General features: G+C 50.3%; 1 protein-coding gene across 1 annotated transcript in view; it reads right to left on the bottom strand.

Moving 5' to 3' along the window:
- The window catches only part of LOC138568695 (uncharacterized), a 1,243,988-nt gene that overhangs the window by 316,294 nt on the left and 906,517 nt on the right, over positions 1-21,177 (bottom strand). The window contains exon 87 of the mRNA XM_069646472.1: positions 13,382-13,537. Within this exon, the coding sequence (XP_069502573.1) occupies positions 13,382-13,537 (156 nt within the window). The remainder of the gene's footprint in view (positions 1-13,381; positions 13,538-21,177) is intronic.

Genomic DNA, 21,177 nt, shown 5'->3' with positions numbered 1-21,177 from the left:
TGCCGGGTCTCTGTGCCACCCCTGCAGGATTTTAAAGTTGTGTTCCATGTCCGAGGTGAATAGGTTACCATGAAACGATATCCTGAAAATTCGAGCCCAAGCGTGTTCTGAAATTTCCTCTCCCGCCAGGTCGTTCCAAAACCCACGGAAGCCTCTCCTAACCTGAAGGTTATAGGTGTTTAGGACTTCATACATACTGGATACCGCGCCCTTTCTAGAGGTTGCTGAGTCAAGGAGTTTCTCAAAGGGAGTCAGTTGTCTCCTCAGGTTTGGGCCCCATGAGTGGTCATTGAGGATGCCCTTAAGGCGGAGGTATTCAAAAATGGAGAGAGTTCCACCTCCCAGCGCATCCCAGAGGTCCTCATAGCTCAGGAATTCACCCTCCCTGAACAGCTGGCCCGCCCATTCTAGGCCCGTGTCAGACCAGTGCTGGGAATGTCTGAACCCTCTGCTGCCCAGTTTCAGGGGGTGCCCCCATAAGGAGGACATCGGAGACGGCCATGTGGTTAGGTGAGCTGTCCGGGGGCCCTCTTTCCAAATATCCCAGAGAACTCCCAGGGTCGGGTGGGTCATTACTTGTGTCGAGATTGCCCACAGGAGGTCCCGGACCTTTAAAGGTTGGACGTCCATGTCTTGTAAATATGACCAGTACGTTCGCAGGCCTTCCTTCATGTGTTCCAGGAGGACCCGCAATTAGGCGGCGTGGTAATACAACTGAAAGTCAGTCTGGTAGACCAAATCCCCCCTCTTCCCTCGGCAGTGTCAGGGTGGCCCTCCCGACTCTTGGAGTCTTTCCCTGCCATACAAAGTCTCGGACCCCCTTTTGTAGATCTCTAAAGGTTTGGACGGGGACACAGGTTGGGAGTGCTGTGAAGAGGTACAGAAGCTGGGGCAGTATATTCATTTTGACTGCCGTCATCCGACCATACCATGAGAGGATCATCTTCCCCCATCTCCGCAGATCGGATGTGATCTCGTTCATTATGGGGTCGTAGTTAGTGGCTCCCAGTTTCGATAGGTCCCTAGTGAGGAGGACGCCCAGATATTTTATGGTGCTTTTACCCACAGCTATCCCATGAAACCTACTCAGGGGGTCCAGCACCGGGTCCGTTAGACGCATTGGGAGAAGGACAGATTTAGTGGTGTTAATTTTCAGGCCAGAGAAACGCCCGAAAGAGGAGACCAGGGACAGAATGGGGGGTGGATCAAGGAGCCTGGGTCCACCAGATAAGCCAAGATGTCGTCAGGAAACAAGGAGAGCTTAAATTCCATCTCCCCCCTTCTAATACCCCTGATGTCTGGGTGTGATCTAAACGCTATGGCCAGTGCCTCCATCGTGAGGACGTATATTAGGGGGGAGAGTGGGCAACCCTGTCTTGTCCCTCGAGTGAGGGGAAAGGACTCAGACACACTCCCTTCACCTGGACCCTTGCGGTAGGGGCTCTGTAGAGGGCGGCCACTCAACTCAGGATGTGTGTCCCGAAGCCCATTCGCTGGAGGAGTAGGGTCATGTATCTCCACTCTACTCTATCGAAAGCCTTCTCCGAATCGAGGGATAGGATGCATGTGTCGAGCTCTGATTTTTGGGCAAAATGTACCAGATCTATTGTTTTACTGATGTTGTCCGACCCCTGCCTGCCCCTAATAAAACCCACCTGGTCCCCATGGACTAGTTTCTGCATTATTGCCTCCATCCGCCTGCCCACCACCTTGGCCAGGATTTTGACATCGATGTTGAGCAATGAGATGGGGCGGTAGGACGCACATTCCCTAAAGTCTTTACCTTCCTTGGGTAAGACCACTATTATGGCTCCCATCATGGATTCGGGGAGGGGACCCCCCTCCAGCACCGAGTTGAAGACTCTTGCCAGGTAAGGAGACAGGGAGGAGCGAAATCTCTTATAGAAGTAAACCGAAAAGCCGTCTTCCCCAGGGGAGGTCCCTACCTTCATCCCGCTAATCGCCTTGTCCACCTCTTCCTCGGTTACTAGGCCCTCCAGCCCCTCTGCCGATTCCCCGGGAAGGGACGGGATCTGTATGGAGTCAAGGAAATCCACTATCTGGGAATCGCCCCGTCATATTCCGAAGCATATAATGACTTATAATATTGGCGAAAGGCCTCACTTATGTGGGGGTGTCGCAGCCCAGAGTTCCCCTGGCGTCCCTCACCTCCTTTACCATCTTGCTTCTCTGGACCTCCCTCATTTTCCAAGCCAGGATCCTATCTGCTTTGTCCCCTTTTTCATAATATTTTTGTTTAACCATTTGGAGGCTCCTCTCCGTTTTGTGAAGGAGCAGGTCTTTTAGATGGAGCCTATAATCCTCCAGTTCGGCCATGCGGTCATGCTCTAGGGTCTGTTCCGGGGAGCCCCCCGGTTGGAGACGCGCTATATTTTTCCTCAGAGTTTTCTCCTGGATCTCCCTTTCCTGTTTCTGTCGGGCTCCTATTTTAATGAGTACTCCCCTTATGGTCGCCTTGAAGGCATCCCAGAGGGTGTGCGTGCCCACCTCCCCGTTGACGTTGAGCTCAAAGAACTCTGATATGGCGTCCAGGACGGCCTGGGCATGAACCTCGTCTCTAAGTATGGCATCGTTGCATCTCCAGCGTCCCCTCCGTTCTCTACAGAGCTCAAAGAACTCTGATATGGCGTCCAGGACGGCCTGGGCATGAACCTCGTCTCTAAGTATGGCATCGTTGCATCTCCAGCGTCCCCTCCGTTCTCTACACCAGCCCTCCGCCCGGGAGATTCTGACCAAGTCGTGGTCCGACCAGAGAACGGGGTCTATCCTGTAACCTGCTATGTAGGGACGGAGGACCTCATCCATAAGAATGTAGTCTATCCTAGAGAAGGCGTTGTGAATGGAGGAGTAGTAAGAAAAAGAGGGAGCACCTGTTTGGGGGGTGGGGATCGTGTCTACCAGGCCCAGGCTCTCATTCACCCTCTGAAAGCTGCGCGCCATGGCGTCTCCTGCGGGTCTGGGGTGTAATGTGCCCACCCGCTTTCTATCTCTGGAAGGGTCGAGGACCATATTGAAATCTCCGCCCACCACCAGTGGACCCTGAGCAAATGTTTTAAGCTTGTCCCCTACTCCTTCCCACAATTGGGCCTGTCCCTCTTTCGGAGCGTAAACTACCACCAAGGTTAGGGGCGAGCCTTGTAAGGAGCCCTGTACAAAGAGGTAGCGGCCCTCGGGGTCCTTTAGAATGGTGTCCTTCTCGAAGTCCACCCCCCTAGCGATCAGGATTCCCACCCCTCTTTTCTTTCCTTTGTGGGATGCATGGAAAATTTCCTGCACGAAGAGCAGGTCCAGTTTTGCCCTTCTAAACTCCCTGCAGATCAGGGATCTTTTCATAGGGGTATTCAGGCCCCATACATTCAGGGTTCCCACACCCAGGGCCGGTCGGTCATCAGCCATAATCGCTATCACTTTCCCCTTTGGTCACCGTCTTCGCATCATTGCTCCTTCCCCGACTTCTGTGTTTCCTTGTTTGGACATTTTTAAAACATCTCCCCAACTGACCCCCCAACTTATTCCCTAACGTTGAACCCCCAACTGGTGTTCGAACCCCCTTCCCCCTCCCTGGCGTCCAGCCATGTAGTTCCGCCATTCCTGGCATTTTGGCCGGACCACCAGCCTGTTCCCTACGGCCAGGCCTCGGTAGCAAAGCACACTATCGTGAGCCTCCTCCCGCATTTAGACCCCCCCGGACTGCCCCAACATGCTTGCTGTTTGAGGGGGGTACTAGAATTGACTCCCTAACCCAGTTGTCAGGGCCCGATCCGTGGATGGACCGGGCTTTTCCCTCCGCCCTTATGGGCGTCCATCCCCCTGGACCCAGGATGGTATTTCCCTTGCCTCCCATGGTTGTGTCCCATTCGTTGCCCCCCTATACTTGCTGTTCAGGGGAGTGCTGTGATCGGAGCGTCTTTACAGTCCTCCTTTTTCCCGTTCCAGTGTAGATCGTGGGGCCCCTGTTGTCACCCCTCCGATTCGATATGTACTTCATCCATTGATGTCGGTGGAGTGATCAGTTTTTTAAACTTCCTCGGGCCAGTTTTCCTTCTCCTGGTGCTAGACTGGCCGGGGGTGCCCCTGCTGAGTGCTTCAGGGCCTACCGGCCCCCTCCGAGGGGCGGGCTCCCCCACATAATCCTGGATGGCACCCTTTATGTCTTCCTCCGTTACCAGCATTGTGCGTTGGCCTGAATATTCGAAAGACAGGGAGAAGGGGTATCCCCATCTATAACGCACTCCTTTCTCTTTCAGTTGTTGTGTCAGGGGGCGGCACATCCTTCGTTTGGCTAAGGTATAGGCAGAGAGATCTTGAAAAATTGTGATTTGGGCGTTGTTATAGGTAATCACCCCCGCCTTCCTCGCTTCCTCCAGGACTTTGGCTTTTTCGGTGTAGTAGTGGAACCGGGCCAGGACCGATCTGGGGCTCCCCGTCCTTCCCCCGGCCCTGTGCACCCGGTCGAAAGTGAGTTCCGTTGTAATTTCCTCAGCAAACAGGAGGGTGATAATGTCTCTCACCACTCGGGTCAAATCTCTCTCCGTCTCGCCCTCCGTTTCCGGGATCCCAAAAAATCTAACATTGTTCCGCCTCTCCCTGTTTTCATAATCGTCCATTTGCCTGGCTCTTTCCTCGTCCCTCCTTTCCAGGGCTGCAAGCCATGTACCAAATTGGACCTCCTGAGATGTAGAGGACAACTGGTAGTTTTCCACTTGTAGGAGTCTGTCCTCGATTTTATCTACTCTCTGGTCCATGTTCTCAAACTTCTGGGCGATGTCGGATCTCATTTCCCTGATTTCCTGGAGGATGGAGGCGAAGTCCCTTTCCATCGTCATTGCGGGTTGGCCTGAGGTTTCAGGGTGGGCCATGGCTCCGGAGAGGTTAGGGTCCCTAGTGTCGCTCTCCATTTCTTGAAAGCGGAATGCTTGCAGGGTCTTCCGCCAGCTCATAAGGTCCTGTTGATACCCCGCTGCGGGGTTCGCTGTGGTGTGGGGGAACCCTTGGAGGGGCGCTTCGCCGCCCCGGGGCCAGCCGGTTGTGCGTATCTCAGGTGGGGCTTGTGAGTGATGGTTGTTCCCCTGTGGGGAATAGGGCAGCCCCCAGGCGGGCACTCGCCCCGCCAACTGGGAACGGGGGCCTCTCACCTGGGTTGTGAGTCGCTGCCGCCAGTGTTCTTCAGGGTGCAGGAGCCACCATTGCCAATTCACCGTCTCCTCCAGGAGTGGTCCGCTGTCAGACAGGCAACCGCCCTGAGACTCGGCCCAGGGGCCTCAGCCTGCTATGCTTTGGTTTGTGTGGTTCCCCGTCGCTGGCCCTCCGGATGAGGGCTGTTGTTTAGTCCCTGGGTGGGTCACAGGCGGGGGCGGCACACTCCGCTCTCCCCTGCTGGGCCTCCATGGCCAGATCAAGCTATGAGGTCTCTCCGCGGTGCATGGCGGAGTTCGCCGTCTCGGGGATCGAGGAGGGGCTGGTCCGCTTCTTACCCGGAGCGATGCGTTGCGGGGGGCCTCCTCTCCTAGGCCCTCCCTGGTGATGCCTGGCCACCGGCGTTGTCTCCGGGGCCGACCCCGCCGCCTCTCGAGGCCCGGAGCCGGATCCGGGAACGTGTGTCTCCCCCAGCCAAGGGCGAGTGGGGGAGCCGCTGCAGATCCCCGCCTGGGGAATGCCGCTCCACAGTCGCACGCCCCCCGCTACCGGAGCCGGGGGGGATGGGATCCCCGCCTTGGCCTCCTCGCTGCGGTGGGCTCCTCCTCCTCCACCGCCGCCAGGGCTGGCGCCCACCCTGCTGCGTCTCCGTCGCCCTCCGAACTCCGGTTCCGCTTGGGCTTGGGGGCTCCGTTCTTTCGAGCGGGGGCGTCACAGGGGGGTTACCATCTCGGTTCCACCAGATGAGTTCGCCTGGGGGGTATCGGGGGGTGGGCTCACTCCCCTAGAAAGGGTCAGCCTCGGTGGGAACTCCGCGATCAGGCAGCCATTGCCTGTGCGCCCCCTGGTGGCCTCCCCCTTTACTCTTCTGATGTTTGGATGCCTTGACTATTGTCCACGTCATGTCTCCGCACCCGCAACAGCGTCTGTTTGATCCAACGTGCCAGTTCCGCTGCTTGCCACTCTTCCTATTCTAGCAACTCAGGCTCTGTTCTCCCTTCTTCATCCTGGAATGTCTGTCGAGGCACCAAAAATCGACTATCTTGTCCTACTAGCACCCCCACAATCCAGAGCACAGCGTTTTACTTAGTGGCGGGGTTGCCGCACCTTGCCCCACTCTATCTGTCATATTCCTGAAGTGCACATCTGCGTTGTTGGCGTGAACCGCCCTTTATTCAAATTGGCACCACACGGCCAACTTTTCTCGCCCAGTGGTAGCCTGGTCCATGCAAAGGCACCAATCCCCAAGGCTTGATGTTGTGGGCTCTTTAAATTCTTTGCTTATGAATTCTTAGCTTGGGGCCCTCTTGGTGCTGCCGGCTGTTCAACCGGTTCCTCAATACGTCCTGGCTGAGCAGTGGCAGTATCTCCCTGTAAATTAACAAGGGGTTCCTGGGAGTCCCTCTACCAGACATTAGTCCTGGTTACGAGAGACTTACCCAGAGTTTTTAGCTCACTATCTTTCACAGAGAAGAAATATCCCAAACATATCAGTCTTTGTCCTGCCCTGGGGCAGTCCAGCACCGAAATGCAAGGCAATTCACCTCTGAACAAGAGTACCAACAGAAACCCCAGACACGTGTTTCGGTCTGGTTGGACCAATACTGAAAGCAGAAGCAATTACAACTATGAAGTTTATTTCAGCATATTTACAAAGTGGGCACAAGAGTGACAGGAACTTTAAAAGACAAAGGACAATTGTGTGCTGTGCAGAGTAAGTCTTGGGGAAGGGAATCCTGAGACTTGACCATTCATTGACTTGGGACTGGAGTCTCAAGTCTCTTTTGTGCTTGGAACTGTATCACTTGGAACTTGGGGAAGGGAACCCCAAGTACTGGTTAAGTCTGTATCATCCTGAACTCAAGAGAGGTATATTTGAGACTTTTTGTTGGAACTGTTTTCTACTTTGGGAAGGGAGCTGAAGGAAGCTGAGAACTGGAAGAGGATCAGAGCTTTATGTTGAATGCTGTTTATTTTGGTTGCTGGCATCCCTACACTTTGTATAGATTAGTTGTGAGGGCAAGTATAGGTTTTGGACACAGACAGATTCTTCATTTGAACTTCTTCCTTCCCAGGGCTTACCGGTTGTCTGCAGCATTTCTCTGCTCTTACCTGCTGCGGCACACTGGCTTTGTGTGCGCCCTGTCAAGCGCTGCACTCGCGTTGTGTTGGCTTTTGCTGTGTGCGGTCCCCGTGGCCTTCTCTCTTTCTGCAGCGGACCACCTGCACTCTAGTTTCTACGATCCCATATCAGTTTCACCCCTCAGTCGCCTGCCACGGCTTACTTGCCTTCAACGTACTGCTCAGCGGTCCTACGGGCTGCAAGGCAGCTCAGCGTATGCAGCTCTCCTTCCTCTCATCAGCTGCAGCCGATCCGCTTTTGAACTTCCCGGGTGCTTACTTATTTTCCAATAACTAGACTGCTGCGTTGGTCGCCCAATCCTCATTACTATATTGTTCTTCATCGTGTCTTTCGGAATGGCTTGAAGGACGTGAATACTGAGCCGCCTGGGAAGTGTTCCTCACTACTCCCTGCTTCTTCCTCATCCTGGTTGCCAACATATTCCTCCTAATGGAAGTTTGGGGGATTAATCACAATAGATCTATTAGGAGGTGGGAGATGAGCGTAACAATATGCCATTGAGGCATGGGGAACTGAGGATACATCTCTAAAGGGAAAATGGGGTTATGTACTTTCCTCCGACAATGTCCTGTCACTCTTCTGAGGTGCCTCCCCCAGATGGTCATCCCTCATATAGCCGCCCCCAGGGTCAGGATAGGTAGCTGTTGCCCTCCCATGGCCATATGGGAGGGGGTCATCCCAAGATAAAAAGTGAGGACATTGTCAGATTTATCACAAGGGGCAATGTAGATAACAGGATGAGAATGTGTTTTACAGAGACAACTGTCATGGAACACCCCTCCTTGAAGCTATTGCATGCCTGGAAGCACCTCCATCAACGGACCGCAACGTTCTTTTTCCCTACTTGGTTCTGCGGTCTAGTTTATATCCAATATGGTGCCCTCCCGGAATAACAGCATCTCGGAGACACCACCTGGCGCGTTGCGGCCCTTCTCTCCTCTCTTTGTGTAAGACGCTTGTTTTCCTCTTTCCTGCTCTCCCGCTTGCTTTTGCTTGTGCTGCCTCCTTTCTGCTGCCACAGGCTGCCCTGCCTTGGCTTCTCCTGTTCCATACCCTCTCCTAGCTCCTGCTTCGGATTCTGCCTATTAGTTCCTTCAGACCTCCGCCCTGTTACTAGTTCGTTCTCACCTGTCCATACGGCAAGCTTGTTCTCTATTGTCGGCTTTCTGGAATCCTCATCTGGAGAAGATCTCCTCTCAGCATACCTGACCCAGGTTTTTTTTCTGCCGATTGCCTTTTTCCCCTAATACGGCTGCGCCTGGAAAGCCATAAGTGCCAACTGGGTATATCAGGCGGACAGAGTGGCTTCCTCCCAGGGCAGACCTTACCCCTTCGAGGGTCGGCGCTCAACACAGAAGAAGACTGCAGCAGATCAGCACACAAAGAGCTCATCAGACACTGACCCTGATTCTTCAGGTGATGAAGGAAAGGATATTTGTGAGAACAACACTGGTGAGGCATTGAAAGTCCCCTCAAATCTGAGTTCAATGTTGATATGGCTACAATGACCCTATAAAAGTTTGATGCCCCAATTTGAAAAATGCCATGCTATTGTTGTCCCTAGTAAGAGAGGTTATTATGCCAGCATGGTAATATGTCAGCTGGTAATTGTGATGTCATTCTCTACAAAGCAATGCCATTGTTACCCTAATATAACACATTATCATCTGATAAAATGTTAGTATGTGTGGTACTGAGATGATGTGCATAATGAGGTAACTCTGGCATGACATTATTGAAATTGGCATTTTCTGGGGCACCGTTCATGATTTCCCCCAAAAAACTTAGCAGCCATTTTGAATGATGCCATGTCATTGTTGCACCAGTAAAGCATATTATCATGTGATAATGGGCCTCATTACGAGTCCGGCAGTAGCCGTGCCAGTAAAACCGGCAGGCTGCCACCAGACTCGTGGGGATTTTCCGGCTCCGGACTTGCCGGAATTACCGAGGCATTACAGCCCCGGTGATCCGGTAATTCCGGAGCCGTCATCATGTAAATCCCCATTCCCGTGGAGTCCCAGGGCTCCACGGGAATGGGGAAGTGGAAACACTGGCACCATGTGGTAATGGTACCAGTGTTTCCGCGTCTGATGGCGGCCGGTGGCATTACGCCCGCCAGGTCAGACCTAGCAGGTTTAACACCACACAGCCACAGAACTTGTAGTTAGCTGGTCCGGAAAACAGTGCCGGGAAGGTTTCACCAGCACCGTTATATCCGGACTGGCTAACTTGTAATGAGGGCCAATGTGTTTCATTGAGGTAACACTAGGATGGCATCATAGATTTCTAGTGGCAATATAGATTCCTGGATGCTAATATTGGGGCAAAAACCGTGATTGCTTTATTGAGACTAGCATCACAATTTCCAACATAGGACTTTTACGTATTCAACTAACAGTGCGGCCCATTCTCATTAATATTTATGGCAGAGATGATGGGCGGATTGTAAGTTACGATTCTGTCTCACTCTTCTCCACCATGCAAATACTGTAGTATTTGCTTCAGCATGTATTTTCTTGCTTGTGCAAATGCTGTGGATTCCTATGACATGCTCCTGGTTTTTACACCAGCAAAATGCAGGCAGAATCCATTGTAAACGCTGCTGCCAGACGTACATGGCAGGCAGCGTTTACTCAGTTTTCACGGCGGAGTGCAAAAGGGAAGCGTACAAGCATGTATACCACCTTTTTACACTCCCATTTTGCACTGCACAGTGGACTCGAGAATGAGCTCCATTGTGTTTATTCTGGCAAACTGTCACGTATGGGATTGTTGAATTAACATTGATGATATGCGCAGGGCCATCTTAAGCACTTTTAGAGCCCTGGGCACGGACATCTTTGGGGTCCCCCTCCCCCAAACCAACGGAATGAAGGGATCAAGAATACTGGTCGCGCCCACAGCTGTCGCGCTTACCATTTATAGGTAGATATGCTGTCTCGCAGCATAATAAGCACGTTTAATCCCTTTAAATCTCCTTACGCTCTTCATTCTTGCTCAAATCAGAATGATAACAAGTAGCATTTGAAGACCAACATTAGCAGTCTACGAAGGGGTTACTGTTCGAGTACATACAGGATCATTGTTATCAATAACATACAGGAAGGTATACAGCCTGTAGTAATAATTCAGGACAATATGTAAAAGGTACATGTAACCCATAATAGACAGCAAACTCACATTAGCTGCCTCACAGAATGATAAATACTCATGCATGGATAGAGGAGACCAATTAGAAGGAAGGAGAAAGCTACACATACCATATCATGGATAGTGGATGCAGATTAGAAGCTACCAGGAAGGTGTCTTTATCCAGACAGACTGAGATTAGAAGTGGGATATGGTTTTCAAATCGTGTTGCCATTAGATATCAAAGGAACAAATGCCTGTTGTGGGCAATATAAATATGCTCACTATTAAAGTGGAAGCAACCCTATAGCCAGTGAAACCATGAATAAGTATTTTTATGAAGATCATACCATGAGAAGGAAATCACTCTGAAGAGCTTACAATTTGAAAGGTTTTTGGGAGTGGCAATATTGAGAGGTTAGGCAATACAAGATTAAATGAGATGCCCAGGATCACACATTGGTTAAGGAGTGAAGGGGCAAAGCAGGGATTTGTGCCAAAGTTGCAATATTTGCATTTGAAAACTTTCTTTTCCAGTTCTTACCATGAGCTAAAACAATCTAATTTTTATAAAAATGGACTTGCAAAGTACACAAGTCACATTACCAAACATGACCATTTTTAAACAAAATATTATAAAAGGCTGTTATGCAAAATGGGAATGGTTCTAGCTTCATTCTCTCCATCATCAAGGGAAGTATATAAGTACCAGCATACCAATCGATGTGATTTAAAAAATGTAATCTGGGATTGTCTTTTGTATTTGAAAGCTTTAAATACTTCCAAAACAATGGCTTGTAACATTTTCATTTATAGACATGCATATAAACCTTACCAAAAAGCAAACCGTTTTTTTTGTCAACAAGCAGACATTAAAATATGCTTGCCTGAGCCCTGCAACATCTGGTCCGCTCTCTTCTGTCTACCAACCCTTCCACCCAAATAGCCTACATAAGAAGAAAGACCAAGTAATGGGCTAAACGATACCAGCAACATGCAAGCACACAAACCTCACAGAAGACAGCACACTAATGTAAGATATATTAGATGATTTTATCAGGATCACTGTATCGCCTGCTGGCCAATCCAGGATACAAGCATGAATGCTTTGGTCCCATAATCTTGAATGTGGATACTTATTCACCTCTTGGACTAACAGTTTATGTCATTGTTGGAGGTGACTGCCTAGGTTTTACAACACCCCATCTGAACAAACCAATTTCCCGACCTTCACCATACAGATGATATGTTAGTTTTTATAGCAACCCTTATCTGGTGCAGGTACATTGCTGATAATAGCAGATGCTGTTCTGCAAAACCAAGTACATATGCAGGCAGGTTTATAAACTTCAGTCATAGGAAAGGCTCAGCCAGCCTTGCTGGAATGTGATATTCTAATTTTGCACATGAACACATATCTCTGCATTGGGTGCTTCACACACTGAGCTAACTTCTGAACCATTGTGGCACGCAATTTATCAATATGCATTTCACTGCTGCCTATTGCACATGATCAACATAATTCCCACAGGAAGGAAAGAATGCTACAGAGTTGTGCCATAAGGAACACAAAAACTATGTATACCACAGTGAACGCAGAAAGCAATACATGATGAATTGATCAAGGCAGGATGTACTTGTCTAAACAGAAAGGCAATGGGTTTATAACCTCAGCAGCAGCCGATAAAATATCCGGACGTGTGCTAATTAAGGCTGGTTAACAATGGAATGTTACTTCTTCAGACCAGGCAGCCTTGTGGGGCCCACTCCAAGGTGGGGGCCCTGGGCAAGTGCCCCTTTTGCCCTCCCATAAAAACGTCTCTGGATATGCGATTAACTGGGGCAGATTGAACATGGTTTGGCAGTGTGGAAATGGAGCCCTGGCATATTTATCTATCTATAAGTGGTGTCAACACCTTTGCCGCTAATTTTAATTGTATTATATTAAGTAGCACATGGACTATGAGGTGCATTAAATAATATATCTCCTGGCACTGTATTTTAAACTTGTGTATTTTCTACTTCCATTTGAAGAATTAATGGAATGTTTGCATGGATCAGTGGCACACTTTATTATGCTCTGTTTCAGTGATGTGGCCCACATATATTTAACTACTGCATATTGAGTGTTTCTATTTGTGCACAACTTGCAAATGGGCACATACATGATTTTGCTGCAGTGAGACACTCCTGAGTACTGTTGTTAACCGGACATGTAAACCATTGGACTATTATATTGTTCCCCTACAGAATGGGCAGTGAATCTCATTAATTTGTATCCACTTTCTTTTGAAAATTTTGGATTGTGCAAACCATCAGTTTGACCTATTTCTTTAAAAATTGTCACGGGGAAAAATCCCCCACCTAATCATGCAAATCATGCAAAATATTTAGGCACTACACCTTCAATAAGTCCACAAACCGACACTGCAGACTGCCAATCTCATCATGAGACAGCCAGCGTGTAAAAATACAATCCAGCTGTTGGGTAACTGCAAGGACAATACCTAGCCTCTGTTTAAGGATAACAATGTGCCTGCTTGGCAGCAAAATATTATTGCCACACTGCCTGAACTCTGTAAAATAATGATATCTATATAATGTTTACAAGCACAATATCTGCTCTGTGGCTAATGGTTACTGGCTATATGCATACATTTCTCTTCATCTATGCACTCCCTATTCAATTAGTGTCATGCTTACCTGTCCCTACACCAAATCAGACATGTCACTCTGTCCATTCACTTCCATTCAACATATACTGCTTACTCTGCTTTAAACTCGTCTCCATCCCTTGACACTGAAAGTCTGTGTCCAGTTACTTTCATTTTCAGCCTGCTGCTCAAATGCTCAGAGAGGCCAGGGCTGCAGATCAGCCATTTTAGACAGGTTTTGCAGGCACGCTAGTGAAACATTTAACTCAAACCCTGTTTCCCACACAGGTCTTACCTTTTCTAGGTCATTTTCCCACAATGTTTTTTCCAGCAGTGCTCCAAGCGTGTCAACCTTTGTGATATTCCATCCTCCGATCTCGTCTGCGGTGTATGCCCTGGCAAGGTTGCCCAATTGTGGAAAGTAAGCTTCAGGTGGGGCACCTTGAAAGATCTGTTAGAAACACAGTAGCATGAATGTGTGTTGTCTGGGTTTTGTATTTCTTCACTATTGGTAACGTTTAGATTCCCATCCTGTGAAATTGCTAGCTGCCATGATGGATGCGAATATTTTCGGTGACAGATGGGATTATTAACACTATTGAAATCTATAAAATACACAGGACCTCATCACGAGTTGGGCGGTAGCCCTTAAATGCAGCGGTAACGTTATTACCGCTGCATTTAAGGGCTGGCCCTATCACGAGTCGAGCAGCATTACCCCCAGTTCTGAGCTGGGGGTAAATACGCAGGAAAAGTAATTGTTGGCGCAATTACCATTGGCGGTATTAGCACACAGTAATTGCACCAAAAATGCCCCATTAGGTCCAATGGACCCAATGGGGAATTACTGACACTGCCAAACCCGTGATCGGCTGTAATACCGCCGGACTGGTTGGTGGTAGCGCTATTTGCTCGGGCGGTATCCCGCCGGTCATACTGTCGGGATACCGCCTAACTCATGATGGGCCCCACACTGCTGTAGAACAAATGCTTGGATTCGTAATTATAATAAATGAATACTTTGAAAAGGTAGGGTAACTATTTTTGTGATAATGAACACTGCTTTCAGTTGAGAGTAAACCTTTACGTTTTTGCTAAATATTATTTTCTTTGTGTTTTATACTTAAACATTGATTTTGACGAAGACACACATTTTTTTTATTAAAGCCATTCATATCATCAAAAAATATCTTTCGAGTCCTAAACTCTGTTATACTGACTTTGGTTTTCACCATACTTCCAACACATATGAAAGGTGTTCAACAGAATTGTCACCAGTCTCATACATTTGTTATTTCCCTAAAGAATGGCCTGTAATTGTTGAAAAGGTACCGAAACATGTTGGAACATTATGTATATGGGGTAGTTTGCATGTTGTAATTGACAACTCAGTATATTTTGTAATGAGTTTATAATTTGTGTGTGGAGGAAAGAAGGTGCTCTAACTGCTGCGGGAGACTGAAGGGGCGTTCCACTTTAAGAGGTGGAGATTCTATTTAAAACCACTGAGTGGCGCAGAGCGCCGGGACACAAGTACAGTCTTGCTGCATTCCCACGGCAGTTCCATGGCAGTGTTCCTCGTGCTTTTGGCAACTGTGCAGTGTAACAATGGTGGCAATACGGAACATGGGACATTAGGGACATTCGATACAGTGGCACTTTGACATGCGCTCTGCCTAGGACCCAGTGAGTGCTGTGCTGTTTTAGCCGTCCATTTTCCGCAAGAAATTGACCTCTAACCTACTACGATATGGTTTAAATTACTTACCTGTAACTCTTGTTCTCCGGCATGGGTCTGGCATGGATTCACATGCTCATGACTGTTCCCCGTCGCCAGGCTTGGAATCCTCGGTAAAAGAAAAAACAATTTCACTTTAGCTTGAAAACTGTATTTCTCCTCTAAGCCAATCACTATCCTCTGGGTCATACTGCCCCCATCCAATGACAGTCCTCTCCCTAAGATCCAACCCTGGTGGCCATCTTAAGATTTGGTAAGCACGTAAAGTGGCAGTATGAACAAAGAAGAGCCACAGAGGGGAAGGCGGGAGGGTTTGTATGCGAATCCATGCCAGACCCATGTGGGAGAACAAGAGTTACAGGTAAGTAAGTTAAACCTTCTCCAGCATGGGGTCTGGCATGGATTCACATGCTCATGAATAAAGATTATAAAGCAGTACAATACACAACCACATGAGGTGGCAAGGCTCAACAGAAGTAGTAACAGTTAGTCCCGGAACAGTCTCACCTCACGTGAACAGGTTGCGAAGCACCGCTTGGCCGACCCGGGACTCCTCCCTGGAATCCCTGTCGATGCAGTAGAACCTTGTGAATGTGTGTGTGGACCTCCACGTAGCAGCCCTGCAGATGTCGAGCAGGGGCACCCGAGAGAGAAACGCTGTTGTTGCAACGACTCTGGTGGAGTGGGTATTTGGCCGGCCCGGCAGAGGTCTGTTAGCCAGCCGATCACAGTGCATGTTGCAGCCAGAGATCCAACTGGAGATGGAAGCCTTCGACAAGGCCTTTCTGTGATTCACTGGTCCAAAGTTGACAAACTAATGAGAGGTCTTCCTAAAATCCCTTGTACGTGCCACTTAGAACTTCAAGGCACGAGCAACGTTCAGCGAATACAAGGCCCTTTCCACTGGCAACGACAGATTTGGGAAGAAGACAGGTAACACCAAAGGTCAGTTGAGGTGGAATTCCGAAAGTCCCTTAGGCATAAAGGTGGGGTTTGTATGCAGTACCACCCTTGAAGCATGGAAAGAAAAGTATGGTTGCTTGCAAGACAGAGCCTGGATCTCCCCAACCCACCTAGCCAAGGTGATAGCCACAAGGAAAGCCGTCTTCCATAAGGGAAACTTGAGTGGGGCTTGATGCATAGGCTCAAATGACGCACCCATGAGCTTAGTCAGGACCACATTGAGCTCCCAAGCTGGGGCAGGAGCCTTCACTGGTGGAAAAGTCCTGAAAAGCCCCTTATGGAACTCCTTGACAAGTCTGTGCGACCACAGAGATGGCCTACCCGGTGACCTGGTGTAATGGGTTATGGCGGCGAGGTGCACCTTGATAGTGGCATGAGCCAGTCCAGCCTTGGCCAAGGAAAACAAGTATGGTAGGAGTTGCAGGACTGTGACACGCAGAGGGGTAATCTTCTGAGACCGGCACCACACAGAGAATTGCTTCCACTTATGGCTGTAGCATGTCAACATTGATGAGGCTCTGTCCTTGGCCAGAATGTCCTTACATTCCGCAGGTACAGCATAACGTCCAAACTCTAGGGCTGCAGGAACAATGCCTTTAGGTTCAGCGACTCCGGGTCGTGGTGCATAATCGCCCCTCGCTCTCTGGCAAGAAGGTCTGGGGTAAGTGGCAGCCTGATGGACAGGGCCACTGACAGATGCAGTGGTACGGGTACCAGATTTGCTGCGGCTACGCTGGGGAAATGAGTATCATCCTGCACTGGCACTGTCTTAGTGTGTTGATCACATGTAGCAGGAGTAGAAAGAATACAGGAAAAGGCCCTCAGATGGGAACGAGAATGTCCCTCCCATGCTCCATGGCTGAGGGAACCTGCTAGCGAACTTCTGGCACTTGGAGTTCACTGCAGTCGCGAAGAGATCGATCTGGGGTTGGCCCCATTCGTCGAACAGAAGGCCCACCTTGGCCTAGCAAAGCTCCCACTCGTGGCAAGAACGCGACTCCCTGCTGAGCTAGTCCGCAATGGTGTTTCCTCGATGCCTGCCAAGTGAAAAGGGACGAGGAACATGTCCAGCCTAATGGCCCATTGCCACAGATCTTGGGCCTCCTTGGACAGGGCCGGTGAGTGGGTCCCACCTTGTTTCCGGATTTAGAACATGGTGGTGGTGTTGTCCGTGAAGATCCTCAGAACCTTGCTCCACAACAACGGCTGAAAAGACGTGAGGGCCCAGAATACGACCCGAAGTTCCAGGATGTTGATGTGGAGGCCCTTTTCTTCCGGCTGCCAGAGGCCTCTGGCATGCAACTGCCCGGTGCGGGCTCCCCAGCCTTCCAGAGAGTCGTCTGCAGTGACTGGCTCCTGATCGTATGCCCCACCACTGTATCGCCTGGTGGAACTCTTCGTTGAGGGCGATTTTGTCCGCAAAGGTCCCTAATACTTGCATCCACCTTGCATCCAGAATCTCGTGGAGAGTCCGCATCTGTAGTATGCAGAGCCTGATGCAGGAGGACAACATGCCCAGCAGCGACTTGATGGTCCGCAGTGTGGCCGTCTGCGCCGATGACAAGCAAGCAATGTACCTTGCCCTGGATGACCACCACCCTCTCCTCTGAGAGGGATGCTAAACACGTTACTGTGTTGAGCCGGACATCCAGAAACAGAGCTTTCTGAGATGGTGTCAAGCAGTACTTCGGATAGTTTATGGAGAACCCTAACTCTGTCAGCAAACATACGGTCCTCAATGTGTGTTTGCTCGCCAGAAGATGGGAGCGGGATGGAACAAGCCAATCGTCCAGGTACGGCTATACGTGGATGCCCTGCAGACGAAGATGCGTGTTCCACCAGGGCCAAGCACTTTGTAAAGACCCTTGGAGACGATTTTAGGACGAAGGGAAGCACCTTGAACTGATAGTGGCGCCCTTGAACCATGAATCGTAGGAATTTGCTGTTCTTCTTGTGAATGGGGATGTGGAAGTAGGCATCCTCCACATCCAGTGATGTAAAAAAATCTCCATTCCTCCAGCTGGCCGAGCGTGTGTTGTAACGTACTCATGCAGAATTTCTGGGACTTTAAGTACTTGTTGAGACGATGCAGGTCCATGAGTGGCCTACAACCTCCTTTCTTCTTTTGAACCAGAAAGTATCTGGAGTATACTCCAGAGCCCCGGGGGTTCTGGGGGACAGTTTCTATCGCTCCCTTCTGGCATGCACCTCATGCAGAAGCTGTGGCCCGTGTTGTTCCTGTCGATGAACCGGTGTGATACGAGGACACCTGCGTTGGAACTCCAAGGTATGCCCCTGTCTAGCACCCATCTATCGGTGGTGATCTTCTTCCATGCGCCGAAGAACTTTGCCAGCCGGCCTCCCACCTGCCGGTTTGCGGGTCGGGCCATGCCCTGAGGGCAGCACCAACGCTGTCCTCCACTGCGGTAAGCCTGAGTGGAGGAGCGGGAAGGCTACCGGTGTGGGGTAGTATATCCCTTGGAGGATCTGTCGGGCTTTCCTGTGGACGAACAAAAGGACGACACCCGACGTTGTTGGAGGGTTCCTAGAGAGCACCCCATCTCTGTGTCAGTCTTTATGGTTTGCAGAGACTCTTCGACAGCCTTTCCGAAGAGGTTTTCACCATGGAACAGTATATCCAGCACCTTAGCCTAAACGTCCTGACAGAAATTTGTGGCCTGCAACCACCCTTGTCGATGAAGGGACACGCTGTTCCCCATCTTGCGGAATCCTGTGTCCATGATGTCCACTGCCATTGTAATGGCGTGGTCCGAGGCCGCCTCCCCCTCCTGAAACAGGGCCAGTGCCTCGACCTTCTTGTCCTCCTGCAGGAAGTCCAAAATAGGTCACAGCTTGTAACATAGTTCCCAGTGATATCGTGATAAAATGGCTAGGGCATTAGCTACCTTGATGGTGGAGGCTGCTGTATAGATTATACTCTTGCCCATTGCTTCCAGTTTCTTCCCTCCTCGTCCAGAGACACCATGGATACCGACGATGGGTTAAGCGCTTCCTGGCTGTGCCCTAGATCACTGAGTCAGCCGAATGTTGAGATCTTAAGCACCTAAGAGCTAAATCTGGTACCCTGTCCTTTCTCTCCAGTCGGTCACGCTTGGGCGGGGCTTTACTCCGGTTCTTCATTAGCGCCAGGCCCTCCTCCCAGATATCATCCAGGAAGGGAACAGACATGATGGTCTTTCTTCTGGACTAACGCGGCTCGTACATAACCCCTTCTTCTTTAGTTTCCTCAGGCACTAACTGAAAAAGTTCAGAGGCCCTGGGCATCATGGAATGGAAGGATCCAACATCGTCCGTTGGGGAAGCCCTATGGGGCTCGACAGCATGTGGTGTTTCCCTGTCAGCTGGCACATAGTCATCTTCCTCCTCAGTGCCTGCAGGCGTGTCCGTACCTCTGTCTGTGTGCGGTGCTGGAGCTGCGGGGGAGATGGGTTGCAACGTTGTGGTTCTGGGCCACCCACCCTCTTAGACTTTCCCTTCTGACTAGGAGGGCGCAACTTCATCCTGTGGTGGTGTAGGTCCTGGTGTTGGGGGCAGCCTCTACTGGATCTCCGTGGCCAGTGTGTGTAGGGTCGTCTAATATCCAGTGACACATCCCTCAGTTCAGGGGTGAAAGAAACCAGTGGTGTAGGGTCAAAGTCTCACCGTCCTCAGAGTTTCCCCCTCCTTTGTGGTCTGTATAGTAGTCATCAGGCAGATCATCGTTGCCCTCGTCGGAGCTTGAATAAATCTGCACCGGTTTCTCTGGAGCAGCATGTGGATCCACATCCCGTGGAGGTTCTGACGGGGGGGGGGAGGCCTTGTCCTCCTCTTTTTCCTTTTCTGGAAACTTACGGGTCGGTGTGGTTACAGGGCCTTTTCCCATCCCCGAGGTGCTTGCTGCCTTCGCTGTTGTCTCCGCAGCTGTATCACGCCTCGGGAGGTAAGGACACACATGGGCTGGCTGTCGCAGACGCTACCTTCACTGACCCTCTCTGACTGAATCCAGCCTCGATACAGTTGACTCAGTGAGTAGGGTTGTGGCAATCCGTCAACCTTCCCGATCTCAATCTTCTGGACAGGGATGGAGAGGGCTTCCTTTTCGTTTCTCTTATACAGTTTCTAGAAGAAGAGGACAATATTCTCAGAGAGGTCCAAAAAGGGCCCAATGTAGGCACAGAGGTAGAGGAGGAAAGACTTGTTGTGCAGCTTCTTACGCCTTGCCCTCAGCTGCAGCTAGATCAGCAAACCTCTGACTCCCTTACCCTCTAAACAGTGGTGGGGGCAGACTATCAGTGCATCTTCAGAGTTGGCCGTGCATAACCTCGGATGCATGGATGCTGCAGACAGTGGCCTAGGGTTACTGTCTCCCATTCTTAACGAAACCCCTGGATTGTCCCCAAGAGACTGGTCTGTCTTAGATCCAAATCTGCTTCTCCTACAGGAAATTCTTACCCTGTTGGAGGAAAGTGTGATAGAGTTAGTACCGGCTGCAGTGAGGGATCAGGCATAGTATTCTCCTTATTTCCTAATCCCCAAGAAGGATGGAGGAGTGCGACCCATCTTGGACTTGAGACGCTTGAACAAGTTCCTCAGGAAGGACAAGTTCAAGATGGTAACTCTTTTGCAGATCCTTCAGGCCCTTCGACTCAAGGATTGATTGGTGTCATTGGATCTTCAAAATGCTTACTTTCATGTGCCCATCCATCAGAAGCACAGAAAGTACCTGAGGTTCGTGGTTGGCAGTTCTCCCTATCAATTTCTGGTTCTGCCATTCGGGCTCACGTGTGCTCTGAGGGTCTTCAGCAAGCTTATGGCAGCGGTGGCAGCAGGTTTAAGGGGGGGGGATTTACATCTACCACTACCTGGACGACTGGTTGATCAGAGTGTCACGCAATTTACCAGGTGCCGTGTCACAGGATCCCGGGTGCCTTCCTGGAGGCTCTACCCGCACTTGAGATGGCCTCGGGTGACCTCGATGCAGCCGCCACCGGTGATGGGCGCTGCCATTTCCGCTGCTTTGCGCATGTGCGGGAGACCTTGTTCGGCTCTTCGCGCATGCCCATTTCACAATGCTCTTTGGTTGCCCAGGGCATTGGCTCATTGCCTGCCTATTTAAGCAGTAGGAAGACACTTCTCTGCGTGTCTCAACGCGGAATCCTTGTCCGTGTCCTCGATCCTGGGATCTGTTCAGCTTGCCCTCCTTCAGCTTGAGCTACCTTGATTTCAGTTCTCCCTTTTGTCTCCTTCTCCTGTTCAGTTCTCTCCCTTGTTTTCTCAGCCTTGCTTGGGGTCTCCCTCTCTTGTCCTCCCTTGTCTTGCGTCTTGTGCCTTGGACCTGCACCTCCAGTAGCCAGCCTGGTTGCTCCTTCGCCTTGTCACCACAGTCTTCA

The sequence above is a fragment of the Ambystoma mexicanum genome, chromosome 2q, assembly GCF_040938575.1.
Source record: "Ambystoma mexicanum isolate Mex_15411 chromosome 2q, UKY_AmexF1_1, whole genome shotgun sequence".
Classification (NCBI taxonomy): domain Eukaryota; kingdom Metazoa; phylum Chordata; class Amphibia; order Caudata; family Ambystomatidae; genus Ambystoma; species Ambystoma mexicanum.
The sequence above is the reverse complement of the archived record's forward strand: the minus strand, read 5'-3'. Positions and strand labels throughout refer to the sequence as shown.